The 23,693-nt window shown below is 34.9% G+C and overlaps 2 protein-coding genes across 5 annotated transcripts in view; one reads left to right on the forward strand and one right to left on the reverse strand.

Moving 5' to 3' along the window:
- The window catches only part of LOC141447092 (uncharacterized), a 31,452-nt gene extending 18,498 nt beyond the window's left edge, over positions 1–12,954 (reverse strand). Inside the window, exon 1 of the mRNA XM_074114290.1 lies at positions 12,801–12,954. Within this exon, the coding sequence (XP_073970391.1) occupies positions 12,801–12,848 (48 nt within the window). The 5' untranslated portion in view covers positions 12,849–12,954. The remainder of the gene's footprint in view (positions 1–12,800) is intronic.
- Positions 1–23,693, forward strand: part of LOC141447096 (obscurin-like) — a 676,918-nt gene that overhangs the window by 389,474 nt on the left and 263,751 nt on the right. The gene's annotated exons all lie outside the window — the stretch shown is intronic.

Below are 23,693 nucleotides of genomic sequence, written 5' to 3' on the forward strand. Positions count from 1 at the left end.
AACCATTGGATCCAGCCAGACTTGCTAAGCTTATCACTCTGTGAGGAAGGCAACCAGGTTTAATCATGTGACATCCTAGCTCGAACAAAAGAAAAAAAAAATCGTTAGCCGCTAATGCGAGGTGTGGTGTCTATTAAATAACGAGACTGATGCTGCTACAGAAGAACTAAGCATGCGCCAAATCTTAACGAGCGACAGCTGTGCAGCGTAAAGCCTTTTCTCTTTCGATTGCAGCGTCTCACGTGTTTGTAGAGAAATCTGTCTGACCGGAACCGTCGTTTGTGTAAGTGGTGTTAGTTTCGTTTTGCCGAAAACATGATACTGCACATGTAGTAAAGCAACGAATTGTCAGTGCAATTTCACATGAAACTTGGTGAAACCGCTACTGAAACTTATCTTTTATTAAAAGAAGTTTATGGTGATGAATGTTAATTAAGTGCGCAAGTTTTTGAGTGGTTCAAACGTTTCCAAGATGGCCGAGAAGACGTCGGAGATGATGACCGCCCCGGGTCGCCCTTCCACGTCCAAAACGGATGAAAATATCGATTATAATTAATCAACATTACTACCGGTGAGGTGCTTGTTCAACTCCGTGAAAGAGTAAGGAAAAAAACGACCCGATTTGTGTGAAGAAAAAGTCACGGGGTTCTCCATCAAGACAACGCGCCGACTCACACTGCATTGTCTGTCAAGACGTTTCTAGAGCCAAGTACAACATCCCAGTTTTAAGGCCATCCGCCTTATTCGCCTGACCTGGCCCCCATGTGACTTTCTATCTGTTCCCCACAAAGTCAAATCTGCATTAAAAGGAACACGATTTCTCAGTCCCGTTGAAGCTGTGAAAGAAAAAGCGGCACGCGGTCATGCAGGAGCTGACAGAAAAAGACATCCAGCACTGTTTCGAACAATGGTAAATTCGCCTGGAGCGTTGTAGGGATAGGGGAGGGGTGTATGTTGAAGGTGATAATAACTAAATATGTATAAATTTACAATAAAATGTTTTACAGCATCAGTCTCGTTATTTAATAGCCACACCTCGTACACACAAGAGTTGATGTACGCTTCCTCCTCAGAAGGATAATAAGGAAAGAGATTTAACTGATTGGTTAGCGGACAGGATAAAAACCAGCTGCAAGTCCTTTTAGATTTTCTCATCCTTAGAATTTCTTACAAACTCCACTGCCCACTTGATAGCGGAAGCCAATCAATGTGTAAAAGGTACCGTATGCCCTTAACGAATAGCAAATAATATACTGCGACAATTTCATCTGTTAGCTGCTGCCAGGCATTTTCCATCTATTGTACAGCGTCTAGGGCAGGGCGAAAAGGTTAAATGAATCAGGGCGCCAACTTGGTAGATTCTAAAGAACTATAAATTAAACTATTGAAGTAGGTTATAATGAAACTTGTTCGTTGTTAGCGCTGAAAAAGAAAAAAAGAACTATTCTTCGATTTTTGCTTCATAAAATATTTTAACTTTTGTAAACTATTACTCCAAAAAATTGAACAATTACAAAAGCCAGTTTTTATATCCGGAAAGAATTTTTAAAGAATTAAATATTTCACGCAAAAATCTGTGGCAATCTCCTGGAACTTGACCAAATATAACGTTTAACAAAAAAGCCTTATCTTTTTCTTTTTTTGTATGAAGAAAATAAATATAATACAAAGCCGTGTGGAAAAAGTCATTGTGAACAGAACTTAGTGAAAAGAACGACTTTTATTAAATATATAATATAGAACTGACAGAACAAATAATGCAGGATAGACAGTAACATATGTGATAGAAATAAAGTCAAGTTGTGTTTATGGATAACATATTAATATAAAAAAACAATATAACAGTGGATAAAAAGTAACCTTCTCTTTTTTTAACCTTACTATTTATTGATTTATTGTACAGTAAATTTGACTTTCTGAAAATCCTAGAAGTGACGTTCTTGTTTAGAATTCTGCCATTTTATTTTTTATTTGAAAATTGACTAAAGCTCCAAAAACGTTTCTGGTCAGATCTCTTTCAATTAATCTTTTGTTGCATAAACATCAAATACACAGCGAAGACCAAAAAAATTAAGCGATATAGTTGTGATGCGTTATCTCCTTGGTATTTTGAGTCAGACTTGTATCATGCCAAGGGATCGTCAAATAGAACCTCTTTTACATTGGCCCTCATTTAAGTAGCATATACGAGGGTCGTTTGAAAAGTCCGTGCAAAGTCAGAGAGATAGCACTACTGGCGAGTATCGTGGTTATGTTTAGTTAGTAGCATCTCTTGGAAGAACACACACCAAGTTTCAGCCAGATCGGTCTATTTCTTTGTGTTTGGCATTCGTTTGAATCGAGGAAATCGAGTGATTTTCAAAAAATGGACGAAAAAGAATTTCGTGTGTTGATTAAAGACTACTTTATGAAAGGCAAAACGCCTCAGGAGACTAAAGAGAAGCTTGATAAACATTATGGTGACTCTGCACCTCCGATTAGAACAGTTTATAAGTGGTTTCAAAATTTTCAGAGTGGCCATATGGGGCACAAGTGACGCTGAACGTTCTGGACGCCCTGTTGAGGTTACTACTCCAGAAATCATTGATAAAATCCATGATATGGTGATTGATGACAGAAGAGTGAAGGTGCGTGAGATTGCTAGTGCTGTGGGCATCTCGAATGAACGGGTACATAATATTTTGCATCAACATTTGGACATGACAAAGCTATCCGCAAGATGGGTGCCGCGATTGCTCACGCTTGTCCAAAAACGAAATCGTGTGAAGTGTTGCAAGGACGGTTTGCAGCTGTTCCAGAAGAATCCGCATGACTTTAAGCGTCGTTTCGTCACTGTGGATGAAACATGGATACATAACTACACTCCTGAGACCAAAGAACAATCTAAACAATGGGTTACCAAGGGGGAATCTGCGCCAAAAAAGGCGAGGACCGTTCCTTCGGCCGGAAAGATTATGGCGACTGTCTTTTGGGATTCGCAAGGAATAATCCTCATCGACTATCTGGAAAAGGGTAAAACTATTACAGGTGCATATTATTCATCGTTATTGGACCGTTTGAAAACCGAGCTGCAAGAAAAACGCCCACGATTGGCCCACAAAAAAGTCCTTTTCCATCACGACAACGCACCAGCTCACACCTCAGCAGTTGTGGTCGCAAAATTAATGGAAATAGGGTTCCAACTCGTTTCACATCCTCCCTATTCTCCAGACTTGGCTCCCTCGGACTACTATTTCTTCCCCAATATGAAGAAATGGCTGGCGGGAAAAAGATTTTATTCAAACGAGGAGGTGATTGCAGAAACGAATGGCTATTTTTCAGACTTGGACAAATCCTATTATTCGGAAGGGATCAACAAACTAGAGCAGCGTTGGACGAAGTGTATAAGCCTAAAAGGAGACTATGTTGAAAAATAAAAAAGGTTTACCCCAAAAAATTAAATAGTTTTTATTTTTGTACGGACTTTTCAAACGACCCTCGTAGTATGCAGGTCAAACGAAATCTCTATTACTGTGCCTTCGACGTGTATACTCGTTGTGAAAAATATAAAATAGCCATTAACTATAAAAACTCGAAATTTTAATAAAATACAATAAGAATATTGTTTGGTGGGATGTTTCCAATCTTACCAATAGAACTGCGGTGGGAGTCAGCCAAATGATAAGTGGTTGGTACATGTTTGGTCTCCGCATTAGAGATTGGGGAATTGCGCACACAAATAGAAGCTCTCAACCCTTGTGCTGTGCCGTTTTTACCTTACATAGAGGTTCAGGACCTCAGTACGAGCATGATTTTTTCATTTTGCACAGAATTCAAAAAGCTCTTTTCTTCCTTGTAAAAGCTCTTGCGTCCCTAGTTAACTAGAGCAATGCATACGTGAAACGGTGCACGATTTTGAATGAGCACAGAATGCTCTGTAATCTCAAGCCCCTAGAGATTGCACAGAAAAAGTCGCTTGCAGTATATTACGATGTTGTAAACGTTTGGTTGTTTTGCCCTGCGTTCGACGTGTATACACGTCATTGTCTGATTTTAATTCCGCACACTGTGGGTGGTTTTTTAAAACTAAATTCCACGCCTAACTGGTTAAAAGCTAGAATATTGTACTCGAAGAACCTCTTATTTTAAATTGAAATGATAACTAAATCCCATTAGCAATCCCAATTAAGGGTTAAAATGAAACAGCAATATAAAAATCAATAATAAATCTACAGAGGTTACAACATAATACATGTAATTGAGAATTGAAAGAGCAAAGAGTTTGTTAAAAAGTGAATAGTGATACGAATTACAGATAAAACCTTATTTTGTGTAAGAACCTGAACACGTGGTTGTATATTGTTGACAAAATGGCGGAACAGTGAATGAAGTAACATATTTATTAGCTAAATTGTAAAATGTTGCAGTCTACTCCTGCTTTAAATTGTGATCTACATATGACTATGACAATGAAGTCTTATTTTTGTAAGACAATGTAATTTATTTGCAATTGAAGAGAATTTTATATCTTTAGATTCTATCTTGAGCGTGTGCTACCTCTTGAATGTTGTTCAAAGCTAAACTAAATTGATGTCTTTTGCTACTCTGTCACTTGATACTTCAATGAATACATATACTCTGCACTTTAAGTTGATATCTCTTACTTAGTATCTACCAGTTTTGCAGCTTTAACTGAATAGCACTACTTTATCTCATAATGTGAGAAAATTAAAATAATTCTGCCCATATGAAACAACTTTGTAAATGGCATGTATTTTTAGGTTTGTATTGAGCATTTAATTTATTAGTTGTGCGCCGTCCTAACTATTCCTATTCCAAATCTTATTTTAACATAGGTGCCACAGTAGCCTAGCGGTTAGAGGCGAGGCCTGCAAAGCGAATGTGTATTGTGGTACTGAGTTCGATTCCCGGTCTAGACGCCTTGGATTTTATTTAAAGATTAATAAAAGAAATTAAAAGTAAAGTACGAGGTGTGGCTATTAAATAACGAACTGATGCTGCCACAGAAGAACTATGCATGCGCCAAATCCTAACTACCGACAGCTGTGCAGCGTAAAGCCCTTCTCTTTCGATTGCAGCGTCTCACGTGTTTGTAGAGAAATCTGTCTGACCGGTACAGTCGTTTGTGTAAGAGGTGTTAGTTTCGTTTAGCGCAAAAACATGATACTACACATGTAGTAGAGCAACGAATTGTCGTGAAATTTCACATGAAACTTGGTAAAACCGCTACTGAAACTTATCTTTTATTAAAAGAAGTTTATGGCGATGAATGTTTATCACGTGAGCGAGTGTTTGAGTGGTTCAAGCGTTTCCAAGATGGCCGAGAAGACGTCGGAGATGATGACCGCCCGGGTCGCCCTTCCACGTCCAAAACGAACGAAAATTAAAACTGTCCGGTAGGACAGTTGTATAAGGGTTGATCGTCAAAAAGTGCACGAAAAAGCGTAACGTTGAAAAACACCCAACTTTGACAATTTTTTTCTCTTTTTCTACTAAAGATAAAATTCCCAAATTTTCTTTAAAATATGGGGCAAATCCTCCTTTATAGCTGTAATTTTTTTGCAACAACCCAGATCTAATAGGTTTCGAGAAAAAAGTTGCCGAAAATGAGCAAAAACGGCTTTTTCAAAAAATGTTCTTGTTCTTGTTCTTCTTGTTGTTGTTGTTGTTGTTGTTGTTGTTGTTGTTGTTACCTTTTTTGTAAACAACGTAGCGCCTAAACGCGTGAACCGATTTTCATGAATGAGGTGTCATTCGATTCGGAATTTTATGTAGATGTGCCTTTTGGGGGTCTCGACCCTGTACATCGAATGGGAGAGGAGTTAACCCCCTTTATGTAAGGCCCCCTCCAAAATTATTATTACTAATTACTCTGTAAATCTTGGCCCGATTTTGATAAAATTTGGTAGGATGATAGGGTTAGGGCTCCCCTACGTAACATTAAAGCGGCGATCAGCTCTTACACTTGTTAAGGGGAAGTATAGGAATCGTTTCAAATTATCAACACGTGAACCGATTTTCATGAATGAAATGTCATTCGAATCGAAATTTTGTACAGATTTGCACTTTAAAAGTCTCGACGCCGTGCCTCATAAGGAGGGGAGTTTTGTCCCACCCAAATAAGGCCCTTTCTAAAACTATTATTACCAATATTTCTATAACGCTTAGTCCGATTTTGATAAAATTCAGCTCGAATAAGTGGTTAAAGCTCCTCTACATTGCTGATGCTCTTGCACCTACTAAGAGGAAGTACTGCAATCGTTTAAATTATCAATGAGTGAACCGATTTAAATCAATGAATTGTCGTTCGATTAAAAAATCTTTGCCTCTTTGCCTAGAAGTTCTGCAATCGCAGTTTATTTTTCTTACTCCTCTTAAAAGGAAGTAATGAAATCGCAGTTTAATTTTGTTATTCACGCACAAATACCTTCCTATGTTATTCAAAACGCTTTTTCAAAAAAAGTTGTTACTGAGGATGGTTTGGGGGACCTTAACGATAATCATTCTTTAAAAAGATCTCTCTAGTGGTAGTTACGGTTCCGACTTACCATCTTATCAGGTTATAATGATAGAATTGCTTATTCCAAATTTAAAAAAATCTGTAAAGCAGATATGTAACTTTGTAAAATAGACAAAAAGGAAAATCTATCCAAAAGGTACAAAAATCTCTTTAACAAAAACTTACAGTTTAAAATGTTAAGTATAAGGGTTGATTAAACGCCAAAAGGTACACAAATCAGCAAGCACCCAACATTTCATTAATTCTTCATTAATATTTATGTAATTTTACTGTATTAATTTTCATTAATATTTTTTAGAATTTATTAGATGTCACAGACCCTTATGCTGGCCACTTCATTTATAATATTTTTTTGTTATAATTATGATAAATCACACATATGTACATGCATGTTAAAGTAGGCAAGACAAAGAGTAGGCTACTGTCTTGAATTCGTCTTACCGAAATATTCGAGAGCACAAATAACACACAGTTATAACAAGTAGATTATTCAACAACAATTATTGATTTCTCTATTGTAATTTAATTTTACTTATAGTAAAATACTGGAATAATTAGCTGTCCTAAAAATATACATATCTTATTTACTTTATATTACATATTACATTTTTTTTTATAAAAAAAAGTTTTGAATTTTTTAGCCTCATAATTTTTTTTTATTTTTTATAACGTTTTTCTTTTTAACCTGTAATTAATAGTTTGATTATTATAAATAACTAGATATTACAGTCAATCTACAGTGCTACTTGAACAAATATTTTGTAGACGAAAATGGCCAGCATAAGGGTCTGTGACATCTAATAAATTCTAAAAAATATTAATGAATATTAATGCAGTAAAATTACTTAAATATTAATGAAGAATTAATGAAATGTTGGGTGCTTGCTGATTTGTGTACCTTTTGGCGTTTAATCAACCCTTATACTTAACATTTTAAACTGTAAGTTTTTGTTATATCGATTATAATTAATCAACATTACTACCGCGAGGTGCTTGCTCAACTTCGTGAAAGAGTAAGTAAAAAACGACCCAATTTGTGGAGGAAGAAATCACAAAAAGCGGCACGCGTCATGCAGGGGCTCACAGAAAAAGACTTCCAGTACTGTTTCGAACAATGGTAAATTCGCATGGAGCGTTGTAGGGATAGGGGAGGGGTGTATATTGAAGGTGATAATAACTAAATATGTTTAAATTTAAAATAAAATGTTTTACAGCAATAGTCTCGTTATTTAATAGCCACACCTCGTATGTTTGCTACTCACCTCCGTCTACGACACCTAATTTGATGATTGGACGTAAAGTCCGTCTGAATAAATAGGCACTTTTACATTCTAACACATCTTGCTGAGCCGTTGGCCTCCCAACGCTTTACAAGATATTAAAAAAAACTGAAGACTGTCTAAAATTAAAAGAAACTGAATGAATGCTAATTAACGGCTCTCAGAGACTGGATCAGGAGTGAGCTAGCAAAGAACTGGGTGATGTTTCCTGTTTAAACAAAGAACCGAAGAGACTCTGTGCTTGGGTAGAAATCAGATTACTCTGATTACAGGTCTATTCACGGGGCGTGGCAGGTTCAGGAAGCAGTTCTGCACAAGGTGGGGGCTTATTAGCTCGGAACCGTTGTGCAGATTGTGTTCAGGAAGAGGAGGAAATAGTCTCTCACTGGTTGTTCGATTGCGTTGCAATCGAGCGTTTGCGCTATGAAACCTTTGGCTCTCTGAACTTTGGTGCAAAAAGAACTAGTAGAGAAAGTCCTCAACCTCTTTAGTAGGAGAGGTTTTATCTACTAGATGCAAAGGGGAAGGCACAATAAGCCTCTTGTGGCTACGGTGCCGTAGGGCATACGTCCCGTCCCTTTTTGCCTATTCTATTCTAATGGTTATTAAAATCCATGTTTCTCCCCAAGAAAACGCGAGAAAGTAATGCGGAAAGCCGCGGCAGATGATGATAACCACTATCTAACTCCATCACATTCCCTTCTCTCAATGACCTCCAAAAAAAAAGATGTAGCCTCCTCCATCAACTGAAATCGGTCCGTATGTTCTTCAAAAAAACAGAAAAAACAACTGTGGCTGTGTCATGGACACGACCGTGTGTTGTACGTGAATACGTTTACGTAACGGGTTATATTTTTTATATAAAATATTTTTATGTATTTAGGATGAAATCAAATTTGACATTATTTATCGACGTTGATGAAATTAAACTCATTAAGTCGCGATTTAGAACCCAACAGTGGTGCGATATAGTCCGTTGTCGATGTAGAAGCGATTTCATCATCCACTTGCATAATTTCAACCGCCCTAGCTGCAGATGTACTGACACCGTCAGTTGATCCGCTCAACCGCATTCATTCTTTTACGATCCTAGGCACAGCTTGACTCGGTCATATGGTGTTTTATTATTACCATTCGATTGTTCGTGAGAAGCCTTTACCAAACGTATACGATCTCTGTATTTGGTTTTGGCTTTTCGACGCTTATAGGCCGACATTATATATTTTTGATAATATTTTTTTATTCTAACACCTTATTATATTCACTGTCACTATTTTACACCAATGTTTTATATACAATCAACAGATTGTGACGACAGCTGACGATTAAAACTTAAACGAACATCGTAGCTTCTCCGAGTAAAAAGTTATACTAATTGCAAATCTCGATACGCAACAAAATGATCTCAAAATGGCGGCGCTTCCTCCTCCACCGCGCGCGATGCGTCACAGACCTCGCTTATCGTAATGAATTCTTTGATCCTTTAACTATCCAGTGGTCTAATTTAATTTTGGATGTAGACGAAACTATAATGCCAAACCGTATCCCCCGATTTTGTTATCATTAGGTTTTTTGGATTGCCTCCATATGATAGCAAATTTAAAGACGTATTCACGTCAAAAAGTAACACACCAGTGGCGAAAAAACCTCTACAAATCCGGCCTTAATTTGCAAGCAATTAATGCATATGATTACAGCTGGAGTTGTGATATCAACAGGTTCGCTGACTAAAAGGGATCAGAAGTATCAGACCTCACAGCAATATTTACGGGTATCCCCTTATGGCGAAAAAGACAGGATGAGATTGGAATGGAAAATACCCCTAGAGATTCTAGCCAGCTATATTTGCTCTAGGTTCAGACAACAAGTACGAGGGTTGTTTGAAAAGTCCGTACAAAAGTAAAAACTACTTAATTTTTTGGGGTAAACCTTTTTTATTTTTCAACATAGTCTCCTTTTAGGCTTGTACACTTCGTTCAACGCTGCTCTAGTTTGTTGATCCCTTCCAAATAATAGGATTTGTCCAAGTCTGAAAAATAGCCATTCGTTTCTGCAATCACCTCCTCGTTTGAATATAATCTTTTTCCCGCCAGCCATTTCTTCATATTGGGGAACAAATAGTAGTCCGAGGGAGCCAAGTCTGGAGAATAGGGGGGATGTGAAACGAGTTGGAACCCTATTTCCATTAATTTTGCGACCACAACTGCTGAGGTGTGACCTGGTGCGTTGTCGTGATGGAAAAGGACTTTTTTGAGGGCCAATCGTGGGCGTTTTTCTTGCAGCTCGGTTTTCAAACGGTCCAATAACGATGAATAATATGCACCTGTAATAGTTTTACCCTTTTCCAGATAGTCGATGAGGATTATTCCTTGCGAATCCCAAAAGACAGTCGCCATAATCTTTCCGGCCGAAGGAACGGTCTTCGCCTTTTTTGGCGCAGATTCCCCCTTGGTAACCCATTGTTTAGATTGTTCTTTGGTCTCAGGAGTGTAGTGATGTATCCATGTTTCATCCACAGTGACGAAACGACGCTTAAAGTCCTGCGGATTCTTCTGGAACAGCTGCAAACCGTCCTTGCAACACTTCACACGATTTCGTTTTTGGTCAAGCGTGAGCAATCGCGGCACCCATCTTGCGGATAGCTTTGTCATGTCCAAATGTTGATGCAAAATATTATGTACCCGTTCATTCGAGATGCCCACAGCACTAGCAATCTCACGCACCTTCACTCTTCTGTCATCCATCACCATATCATGGATTTTATCAATGTTTTCTGGAGTAGTTACCTCAACAGGGCGTCTAGAACGTTCAGAGTCACTTGTGCCCATATGGCCACTCCGAAAATTTTGAAACCACTTATAAACTGTTCTAATCGAAGGTGCAGAGTCACCATAATGTTTATCAAGCTTCTCTTTAGTCTCCTGAGGCGTTTTGCCTTTCATAAAGTAGTGTTTAATCAACACACGGAAATTCTTTTTCGCCCATTTTTTGAAAATCACTCGACTTCCTCGATTCAAACGAATGCCAAACACAAAGAAATAGACCGATCTGGCTGAAACTTGGTGTGTGTTCTTCCAAGAGATGCTACTAACTAAACATAACCTCGATACGCGCCAGTGGTGCTATCTCTCTGACTTTGCACGGACTTTTCAAACGACCCTCGTATTCACAGAGTAAAAACACGAATTAGTTTATACCACTTCAATATTATTTATTAACAATGAATTGGAATCATTTCTTAGCTGAGCATAAAACTAACGAAGAACGGAAAAAAGTCTTGATTTGTTTACATATTATTATAATTAAATAGTTATTTAAATACTAGAACATCGGAGTAAATAAACTCTTACTGTAGTCACCAGTTGAACTAGTTCATGCGAATAGTTTCGTGACATAAACTTCTGCGAGAATTTCAAAGCAATTTGAATTGTAAATTCCAACCAGCATCTATGTCCTTACTCTTGAGTTTGCTACAAAAACTTCCACTAACCTGTAGGTTTTGCTTCTCTAAATATTATTCTATCCTTTTTGCAGAATATAGCCATGTCAAAACAAACCCAACTTTTCAGTGAGAGAAATCATAAATTATTTTAGAACTGAATACTCCGATTGTACAATGTGGAAATTCTTGAAAAAATTGTTCAGTTGGAGATAGGGTTGCCAACTCTATAAGTTCCAAAAAAGGACACCCTAAAAAAGTAGGTACATTCAGGGCCGTCGACAGGATTTTGGGGCCCGGGATTATACAGGGTGTTCAGCATAAGACTACCATTACTTCGGGAGGTGATTCTGAGCATCATTTGCTACAAAAAAAAAAAAAAAATCCATATAAACTATGGCTCGATTCGGCTTCGTTTTATAGATATTTTTAATTTTATATTTTTTCAAGGTGCTACTACTTTTTAGCAAACAGTTGCCTATATTTCTCAAACTATTAAAGCTAAAGCAATTTCAATAAGCTCATTGGAAAGAAGGTCAAATTTCCTTTTAAATAAGCTAATTTATATTCCAAAATAACAATATTAAGTATTTTACTTTGTGGCCCAAACATAAGAAATAGCAAGTTTCTAATTTTTTCCAAAAAACTTTGACTTCATTTTTCTCAAAAATATTATGTATGTTAATAACGTGCACTACTAATGAAAAACATCTACATACAATCACCTTTCGAAAGATATACAATGCATTGGGGTTATTTTAAAAATTGATGCAGAAATCTCTGATTAATTGCAAAAAAGTAGGCCTCAAAACAGCGTCGGCATTATGAAAGGAATTCACCTACCATAAGAATATAATTGATCAGAATCATCAAATCCCGTACCATTTTTTTGCATTTTGTTCATCGTTACATCCAATAACCTGTTTTGACCTATTCAGTTCAGTTAGAACAGAAAAACAACACGCCAAATGAAGAAGTCTCGGAAGTCAGAACTTAAATCAAAAATACAATAACATAAATTAGATTTGTGTGAATAATATCTGAAAAAAGGACAAAAGGCGTCCTTTCCTAATTTAAGAAAGGACAAGGACAACCAGTTGTTAAAAAAGGACTGTCATTTCCAAAAAAGGGCAGTTGGCAACCCTAGTTGGAGATGTAATGAAACAGAATAAGTGTAGCATAAAATAATAATTTCTAAGTCTCTAATTTATTACATGTGATGGAGCAATTCATTACACTTAAAAGAGGAATTCTATCCCCATTTCTTTTCTGAAGTGCACATAATCGAATAATTCTAAAAATATATTCAATTTCAAAGCAACAGCTTAGTAATATGAGTGAATGTGACATTGAAGTATTTAACCACAAAAAGTCACCTAGTTCTGTAAAGTTGTATACTTCTATTAACAGATTTCCTTATCACTTTTGTTTTTAAACATAGAACACCTTAAAAACGAACTTTTACAGAGAAAACTTGACATCGAATATCTTGAACACTTTCCTTAGAAAATTATAGTGAAAGAAAGTAACAAAGTAGATGAAGTAAAATACTAATACTCACAATGGCCGTGTAGCCCATTGTTGACAACAAAATAACATAAGTAAACATTTCAAAAGCAGGAATAAGTTTACACTAGAACAGTCAAAAGAACTTTGTTAACATATCCCAGGTCATATGAAGGAAGGTTTACTTCTAGTACTATTAAGGTATAAAGGCAGAAGGGAAGAAAAATTTTACATATGCACACTCTGTTGAGTAATGTCAGAACTTCTATCCCATTAGCAAGAATAAACACAGCTTTTGTCCTAACAACGCCATGAATTTATGTCTTCACACAACTTCATAGGATTCGTTTAATCCCTTTTTAAATAAACAACACTTTAATTATCAATAATTTTTTTTTTTATTACATTATTCAGAAAAAAAATGGAAACTATTGTATTTACTATATTTTTAATTTTTTTTTCAAACAAATTTTTAAGCATTATTTTGTTGAACGAACAAATTCCAGTGGTTTTGCGCTGCTTTGTAGATGCAAGCAAGCTTCTCTTCTTTGTAAGAAACAATTCCTTTAAAATATTTTGTCCTAAATTCTCTTGTTTATTATTTTGTTCTCAAACTATGCGCTGATTTGTTTGCTTTTGTTTTGAATAGCAAAAAGAATTCAAAGCGTGTACTTTAGTTTTGAGTTTCAAGGCAGCGTGATCTTGCGCAGTATCATGATCATTTTATTCATATGTACATGTGCATATTTAAATTTGCTATCATATGGAGGCAATCGAAAAAAAACCTAATGATAACAAAATCGGGGGATACAGTTTGGCATTATAGTTTCGAATCTATCGTCTACATCCAAAATTAAATTAGACCACTGGATAGCTAAAGGAACAAAGAATTCGTTTACGATAAGCGAGGACTGTGATGCATCGCGTGCGGTGGAGGGGGAAGCGCCGCCATTTTGAGATCATTTTGCTGCGTATCGAGATTTGCAAATGGTATAACTTTTGACTCGGAGAAGCTACAATGTTCGTTTTAGTTTTAATCGTCAGCTGTCCTCACAATCTATCGATTGTGCATAAAACATTAGTGTAAAATAGTGACAGTGAATATAATAAGGTGTTAGAATAATAAAATATATCAAAAATATATAATGTCGGCCTATAAGCGTCGAAAAGCCAAAACCAAATACAGAGATCGTATACGTTTGGTAAAGGCTTCTCACGAACAATCGAATGGTAATAATAAAACACCATATGACCGAGTCAAGCTGTGCCTAGGAACGTAAAAGAATGAATGTAGCCGAGCGGATCAACGACGGTGTCCAGTACATCTGCAGCTGGGGCCGGTTGAAATTATGCAAGTGGATGATGAAATCGCTTCTACATTGACAACGAACTGTATAGGCATAGTTTGTGTTCGATCGGTCGATTATGAAGACACATTGGGCAGCAGCTAATGCAGGTTTCACTACGACGTTTGTCAACAATCCATTCGGACATAAGTGTGATGTGTGTGATCGTCTATGGTTTCTGCGCTCATTGCAGCTAACAAAAGAAAAACACTTACCGCTGCTTAATAATACGTTATTATTATTATATTATAAAAGATATAACTCGTTACGTAAACGTATTCACGTACAACACACGGCCGTGTCCATGACACAGCCACAGATTTTTTTTGTTTATACTTGTTTTGAAACATAGTTATGTTTTTAACAAAATAATATGAAAACAAATATTTACTTGTAAGAGAGCGAACCATTGCTACCATACGGTGATGAGATGTGATGGAGCCTGCCACTCGTGTAATTCCTTTTAGAGCCTCTCCCTTCCACGAGGATTAATAACAGCGGGTGTTCCAATTACAACAGCCCGTACAAACCGCTCGAACCAACCCAGTTTTATGCTGCTTACAACAGCTGACAAGGCTAAGCGTTTTGTAATTTATTTTAACAAGTTAAAGTCCTTTCTGTAGTTATCAAGATCTTGTATAAGAATTAAACGTTTTGTAAAAAATATTTTATCATTTTCTTTTTTTGCTTGTCGAAATATTGTAGATAAGTAAAGTTTTCGAATATTTCAATTATTTCCTTGAATAATACTTTTAAGTTCCAACAATCTGTGCATTACTGGAAACCTACTAAAAGATCTATCCCAGTGATCTCTGGCGGAATAAAAGTGCAAACTCTTGTAAATATGGAAATATTGCCTCTTTCTTCACACAGCAAAACGCAGTGTTCCCTCTAATTTTTTGTGACCTGTGTGCGCACTTCTTTAAGTGTGTGCAGTTTTTTCTAAAATAAACAAATTTTGTACGGCAATTTAAAAAAGTGCAAAAAAGACAATACAATAATAGTATTAATATTCAGTCAAATATTGTACCTACTTATACGCATTGACTCGATCTTACCAGCATATCACACATTATAACGGAACACAATGAAAAAACTACCCTAAAATCAAGTCAAATCATTAGATCGTGAAGATAGAATTTAGCTGATTACTGTGGCTCCCCTTTTCCATTCAAATGAAAAATAAGAAAATTTAAATACTTACAATGTAAAAACGTTGTCTACTTCTAATTTTTTCAATTAAAACATTCGTCAAAACAAACAAGAACGACAATTCACAATTACTTATTATTGAACAACTTTAGAATTAAGGATTACATTTTTTTATTAATGGCATTTGTTTTATAACTTCTCTCTCCTGTTTTTTGGTTTTAACCAATCTGTATAATAGGATGAAAAATAAATGCCAGTTTCAGTCATTATAAACTTTATTATGCCGAGCTATCGATCTAGGGACTAGGTCCATCTTAATGGTTCCATGAATAGACAAGACAGAAGACACACCAACCCTCTAATCACGTAAAACAGTGTATTGTAAATTAGCCCTAAAGATGACCTAGTCCCTAGGTCGAAAGCTTGGCATAAGAAAGTTTATAATGACTGAAACTGGCATTTATTTTTCATCCTATTGAAACTATGATTCAGTAACCAAAAATAATGAACAGTAATAATCATTTTGCATAAATTTACTTAAATTTAAAAAAAAATTTGTGCGCGCGAATATTTTTCATGTGCTCTATGTTTAAAATTTATGTGCGCGCGCACACGCGCACAGCTTAGAGGGAACACTGAGCAAAAGTTTTATTTTTTTTTTCATTTTAAAATTATTCTCGTTTCTCTTATCTTTTTATGAAAAAATATCTCTGAAACTTTTCTCTAATTTCACAATCAACACGTACCTTTATTCCTTTATAACTAAAAAATATATATGGAAGGATAATTGCACTAGTTTTATTTGATGAGTTTTGAGTTGAACATATTTACTTGTTGCTGATGTATGCAGTTGAGAATATCACAATAAATACCTTTAGTATATAAAAAATAAAGTGTTCTTACTGAATACCATATTTTGACGGTAGTACAAGTTTTAGACTACGAGATGTGGCTATTAAATAACGAGACTGATGCTACTACAGAAGAACTATGCATACGGACCGACAGCTGTGCAGCGTAAAGCCTTCTCTTTCGATTGCAGCGTCCCACGTGTTTGTAGAGAAATCTGTCTGACCGGAACCGTCGTTTGTGTAAGAGGTTTTAGTTTCGTTTTGCCGAAAACAAGATACTTCACATGTAGTAGAGCAACGACGAATTGTCGTGAAATTTATCATGTGACAGAACTTAAATGATAACTATGTAAACCATAGATGTTGTTGCGCCTTAAATAATAATAATAATAAACTATGTAAAAATCTGCTTAAAGAGACTGATTGTAATGAGTAAGCTCTATCCAAGCGACATTAAATTTAATTGGTACTTACAGGTAGTTGAATGCTTAAAAGAAATTAATTTAGAAGATTTGGGCACAAATATAATAATCCTAAAGAAGAACTTTGTAAATTAATTAATAATTTTGAAGAGAAAAATATGTACGCAATTTTTAATTGTTTAAAAAAGTGTAAAACTAAGATCTTACACTTTACAAAGTTTATAAAGTGAACATGAACTTGAACTCCTTTTTTAACAGATACATTGGTATCTCTATACAAATAAAGATAATAATAATAAACTAACCGACTCCGAATAACAAAATTCACGAAATACAATCATTTTTAGGAAGTGGTTTAATTTAGCATGATGTACTACCACCAAGTGTTACGCGAGCCCCCCCCCCCCAAAAAAAAGGTTGGGAAACGCTGCAATAGATGATAAGCTCTTGTAGAACTCATGGAAGCAAAACGCAAAGCTTGTAAATTGATGCTCTATGAATTCCAATGGGTCAGCAAAAGGGTGGCCTCGATTTGAGCTGGCTGGATGACGTAGAAGACGTTTTAAGGAATTTTATGAATGTATAGATGATGTAGTAAGGCTGGCGATTGAATAATAATCGTAAAAGAGTTGATGGATGGTTAAATTTTTTTAGGGGTTGTAGCAGCGACCAGAAAGAGATAGAAGTAGAAGTAATTCAAGATGTCTCTAACACTAGTTATTAGTAAAAAGTGTACTACTCGTATTTAGTTAAAACATTTTTGAACTTGAAAACTGACTGCATTAAAACTCCATTTAGAACAAAAAAGATAACAGTTTACTTAAAAGTTTATAAAACTCTTAAAACTTTGTCTTAACATTATAAGAAATAAACATTGATTTATGCTGCAACACGTTAAAGAAGCCCCATTTTACGCTGTTGACACCCCAAATTTGCCAGCAATAATAAATCTGCTTCCCCTAAATAAACATATTTTAGTGAAGAAAGATAGAACGAGGCAGAAAGCCTAAAAGTAGCTAATATATACATATTTTCTTAGAAAGAGGCTACAAGTAAAAGAAAGAAAACAAATATTAGCCCAATAAAGAATTCTTCCATATCATCTGATCACATACATGAAATATTTGTTGAATAAAAAAATATATAAATATTAAATATAGGAAAATGGCGGATACTCTTGAAGCGAAGAAAAACTAAGAGGCCATATTGAAACTTTGCGAAAGTTATTTTAAGAAAATTTTCTAGTTAGATCACTATTGATTATTATTATTAATGAATTTAAAAAATTTACGATTTTTTTAGTGAAGTTTCTACAATAGGATAATTAGAAAAGTCATCTTTCAGTGGTGAGTCTCCGAAATGAATTTCTTTTATATTTTATACGACTTTTGACGCCAAAAAATTCACGTAGCGTACGTCAGACGTTAAATGGAGATAGGAAACTAGCCTGTCCTTAATATTTTTCTTTTTTAGATACCTTTTAATAGAGTAAATTAAATCTGTACCCATGGAGAGTATTGTCTAGGACGAAAAAAAAGACTCGTTCACCATCAAGCATGTAAAGAGATAACTCGAAGGAAATTTGATGGGCGTGTTATATCGATACAGGGGGTGATTCAGTGGCCACCTCGTTCACCGGATTTGACACCTATGGACTATTTCCTTTGGGGATACCTGAAAAACAAGGTGATTATTCATAACTTTTTTCTTTCTTTCCTTATTTCTGCTTACCTAGAAGCATTTCTAAATCTAGGTGCATCAGAATCAAGCCGGGATTGCATCTGTAGATGCACTAAAGCAGAGAATAATAGATGCCTGGGACTCGGTTAAAGCCGAATCTATTTCTTTGGCAGTAAGGGACAATTGGCAGGAAAGAGCATGTCTATGCATCTCTGATGGTGGAGGCCATTTCGAGCATGATCTGTAATATTAATGAGGAGTAAAATTTATAATAAAATAGTACTTTTCTTCTTATTCAATCAAAAAACCCCTATAATATTATCATTTTGAAGTTTCTTATAAGAATCATGTTTTCATTCATAACTTGTAAAATATCGCTCACAGAAAAAAACCGTTCGAGTAAATTTTTCTTTAAAAAAATAGAGAAATCTATTTCTGAAATAAAAAACCACACCTCCCCATTTGAAAAAATGAAGTTGGTGCCTGCATCTCGCTTCTGGAAGCACCGAAAAAAATTTACAAATTAAATTTGGATTCCTAACAAAAAACTAAGGGAACACGTATTTTTTAGTTTTTTTCTAGCTATCTTAGTTTCAGAGAAAAAGTCGTTATCCATATAGCTTGGGACACCCTGTATATGGCGGTGCCGCAAAGCGCTGCGTCGCTCATGTACACGGTACGCACGCGTCACGGCTCCGGAAGCAGTGTAAAATAACAGCAGAAGTAGGAAGAAAGGCAAAGCACTATAACTAAACCGGACATTGAACCATCTCATTGGCCCAAAAGCAGGTGGTCCATAGTTCCCACAGAAATACTGGGCAGTTTGTTGATTTAAATTTACTTGTTCTTTATTTTAAATATTCTATTTGTTCCCGTTTTGTTTTGTTTTTTTACTTTAAAATAGTTTGTTTTATAGTTCGGCCCTCCAACGGTCTGAGGGACAGTGAACTGGCCCCTGAGTAAAAAGTTTGGGGACCCCTGCTCTAAAATGTCCTACAAGATAACTACTAAAAGTGTACAAATAATTTTTAAAAGATTTTACATAATTTACTCATCTAAAAAATAAAGTAAAGTAATCAATTGCCTATTTCTACGTCCAACTAATTAGGTGTCTTGGATGGAGGCGGAAGGTTATACTTTACTATAAACAGTTTTAAACAAATAAAAACAAATATGCGGGATTCAAACTGGGAATCTCCCAGAATCCAACAAGAGAATATAAATTAAAAAAACAAAATCCCAAAATTTTAACTATCTTATGAAATTTATAAAAGAGAGCCGTAGAAATGGATCGTACCGTAAAAAAAATGACGTCAACTTTAATTATCAAAGTCGTTAAGGGCCACAAAAAAGAGAAGTTATCTGACTCAGCGGCCGGTATGCTTTACAATATACCCTAGGGGTTAACGAAGTGCCAGGGAGAAGAATTAAACCCCACAGTTAGAGAGAGTGGGTCTGTCTTTTAAATTCACTAAAATTAATGAGTGAAACTTAGGCAAGGTAGATGTGGAGTGGTTTAGTAAATGAAATTTTTTTTAAAATGCTAACTAAATAAAACACTTCAATATTTCAATTTATAACACTTTTGGAAGGTTATAGGAACAAATTATCCGTTTTTGTTTGTTTATTTTATTTTATTTTTTTAAGGCAAGATAATTTATATTTTAATGTTGAATTGTTAAATTATGTACATAAACTGGGTGTTCAGTATTAAGACTACCGTTACTTCGGGAGGCGATTCTAGGCGTAATTTGTACAAAAAAAAAATCATATAAACTATGGCTCGATTCGGCTCCGTTTTATAGATATTTTTAATTTTATGTTTTTTTTTCAAGGTATAACTACTTTTTAGCAAACAGTTGTCTATATTTCTCAAACTACTGAAGCTACAGCAATTTCAATAAGCTCATTAGAAAGTAGGTTAAATTGCCTTTTAAATAAGCTAATTTGTATTCCAAAATAATAATATTAAGTAATTCACTTTGTAGCCCAAACATAAGAGATAGCAAGTTTCTAATTTTTTTTTGTTTAACTATGACTTCATTTTTCTCAAAAATATTATATGAGTTTAAAATGTGCACTACTCATGAAAAAAACATCTACATACAATCACCTTTCGAAAGGTATACAATGCATTGGGGTTATTTTAAAAATTGATGCAGAAATATATACATATAAAGGGTGTTGATTTTAAGACGGCTCAACAGCATTTCATGCTTAAACGGTTAATCTGAGCAAAAAATGGTAAAGGAAAGATTTGTTGCCAGTCACAACTAGTTTCAGAATATGAGACTTGATTTTTGATTCCTGCCCGCAAACGCGGCTGACGCGCGACCAATAATGAGGGTTTGCAGTTAACCCCCATTTTCATTTACACAGTTTTAAAGAGTATACGAGTATAAGGTGCCTCCCCAGATACAGAGAGCAGTTGATAACCTCCAGGCTAACCTGGCTTGCGAGCCAGAGGAGGAACCTTTGAAGGCACAGTACATGCTGCACAAGTTGCGTAAAGGGCATTTTTTGATAAATTAAGGAATAAGTTTGATTCTTTAAATTAAAGATATTGATCACTTAAATATGCGGCAGGAGTTTTCCAATTTTTTTGGTAATTAAACGCAACTCTCCCAAAATTACCAAATAATTATTAAACCTCCTTGTTTGTAACAGATGTAAAATTATTATTTTTAGCCCTTTTGTGTATGCTTGAGAACATATAAAGCTCTTAACATTTGATTTTTCTTAGAACAGATCTAAAAAAGTAGAAGATATATAGGGTTGAAAATTTTTTGGGTCATGAAATTCTGTAAAATTGTGTCCGTTTTATATCTCCCACTGTGAACCACGTATTGATATGGAATTTTGTTCTCTTATACACTTTGTTTTTCTCAATTATAAACTATAGTTATTGTGTGCACAGATCTAAAAAGGTAGAAGATATAAAGGGTTGAAAATTTTTTGGGTCATGAAATTCTGTAAAATTGTGGCCGTTTAATATCTCCCACTGTGAACCACGTATTGGTATGGAATTTTGTTCTCTTGTACACTTTGTTTTTCTCAATTATAAACTTTAGTTTTTTTGTGCACAGATCTAAAAAGGTAGAAGATATAAAGGGTTGAATATTTTTTGGGTCATGAAATTCTGTAAAATTGTGGCCGTTCTATATCTCTCACTGTGAACCACGTATTCGTATGAAATTTTGTACTCATGTACACTTTGTTTTTCTCAAATATAATCTATAGTTATTCTGTGCACAGATCTAAAAAGGTAGAAGATATAAAGGGTTGAAAATTTTTTGGGGCATGAAATTCTGTATATTTATGGCCGTTCTATATCTCCCACTATGAACCACGTATTGATATGGAATTTTGTTCTCTCAAACACTTTGTTTTTCTCAAGTATAAACTATAGTTATTTTGTGCACAGATCTAAAAAGGTAGAAGATATAAAGGGTTGAAAATTTCTTGGGTCATGAAATTCTGTAAAATTGTGGCCCTTCTATATCTGTCACTGTGAACCACGTATTGATATGGAATTTTGTTCTCTTGTACACTTTGTTTTTCTCAATTATAAACTATAGTTTTTTTGTGCACAGATCTAAAAAGGTAGAAGATAGAAAGGGTTGAAAATTTTTTGGGTCATGAAATTCTAGAAAATTGTGGCCGTTTTATATCTCCCACTGTGAACCACGTATTGGTATGGAATTTTGTTCTCTCAAACACTTTGTTTTTCTCAAGTATAAACTATAGTTATTTTGTGCAAAGATCTAAAAAAGTAGAAGATATAAAGGGTTGAAAATTTTTTGGGTCATGAAATTTTGTAAAATTGTGGCCGTTCTATATCTCTCACTGTGAACCACGTATTGATATGTAATTTTGTTCTCTTATACACTTTGCTTTTCTCAATTATAAACTATTGTTATTTTGTGCACAGATCTAAAAAGGTAGAAGATATAAAGGGTTGAAAATTTTTTGGGTCATGAAATTCTGTAAAATTGTAGCGGTTTTATATCTCCCACTGTGAACCACGTATTGGTATGGAATTTTGTTCTCTTGTACACTTTGTTTTTCTCAATTATAAACTACAGTTTTTGTGTGCACAGATCTAAAAAGGTAGAAGATATAAAGGGTTGAAAATTTTTTGGGTCATGAAATCCTGTAAAATTGTGGCCGTTTTACATCTCCCACTGTGAACCACGTAGTGATATGGAATTTTGTTCTCTTCTACACTTTGTTTTTCTCAATTATAAACTGTAGTTATTTTGTGCACAGATCTAAAAAGGTAGAAGATATAAAGGGTTGAATATTTTTTGGGTCATGAAATTCTGTAAAATTGTGGCCGTTCTATATCTCTCACTGTGAACCACGTATTCGTATGGAAATTTGTTCTCTTATACACTTTGTATTTCTTAATTATAAACTATAGTTATTTTGTGCACAGATCTAAAAAGGTAGAAGATATAAAGGGTTGAAAATTTTTTGGGTCATGAAATTCTGTAAAATTATGGCCGTTACATATCTCCCACTGTGAACCACGTATTGGTATGGAATTTTGTTCTCTTGTACACTTTGTTTTTCTCAATTATAAACTACAGTTTTTGTGTGCACAGATCTAAAAAGGTAGAAGATATAAAGGGTTGAAAATTTTTTGGGTCATGAAATCCTGTAAAATTGTGGCCGTTTTACATCTCCCACTGTGAACCACGTAGTGATATGGAATTTTGTTCTCTTCTACACTTTGTTTTTCTCAATTATAAACTGTAGTTATTTTGTGCACAGATCTGAAAAGGTAGAAGATATAAAGGGTTGAATATTTTTTGGGTCATGAAATTCTGTAAAATTGTGGCCGTTCTATATCTCTCACTGTGAACCACGTATTCGTATGGAAATTTGTTCTCTTATACACTTTGTATTTCTTAATTATAAACTATAGTTATTTTGTGCACAGATCTAAAAAGGTAGAAGATATAAAGGGTTGAAAATTATTTGGGTCATGAAATTCTGTAAAATTATGGCCGTTACATATCTCCCACTGTGAACCACGTATTGGTATGGAATTTTGTTCTCTTAAACACTTTGTTTTTCTCAATTATAAACTATAGTTTTTTTGTGCACAGATCTAAAAAGGTAGAAGATATAAAGGGTTGAAAATTTTTTTGGTCATGAAATTCTGTAAAATTGTGGCCGTTTTATATCTCCCACTGTGAACCACGTATTGATATGGAATTTTGTTCTCTTATACACTTTGTTTTTCTCAATTATAAACTATAGTTATTTTGTGCAAAGATCTAAAACGGTAGAAGATATAAATGGTTAAAAAATTTTTGGGTCATGAAATTCTGTAAAATTGTGGCCGTTTTACATCACCCACTGTGAACCACATATTGATATGGAATTTTGTTCTCTTCTACACTTTGTTTTTCTCAATTATTAACTGTAGTTATTTTGTGCACAGATCTAAAAAGGTAGAAGATATAAAGGGTTGAAAATTTTTTGGGTC

Source organism: Rhodnius prolixus, unplaced genomic scaffold, assembly GCF_049639745.1.
Source record: "Rhodnius prolixus isolate KJV_2025 unplaced genomic scaffold, Rpr scaffold_7, whole genome shotgun sequence".
In the NCBI taxonomy this organism is placed as follows: Eukaryota; Metazoa; Arthropoda; class Insecta; order Hemiptera; family Reduviidae; genus Rhodnius; species Rhodnius prolixus.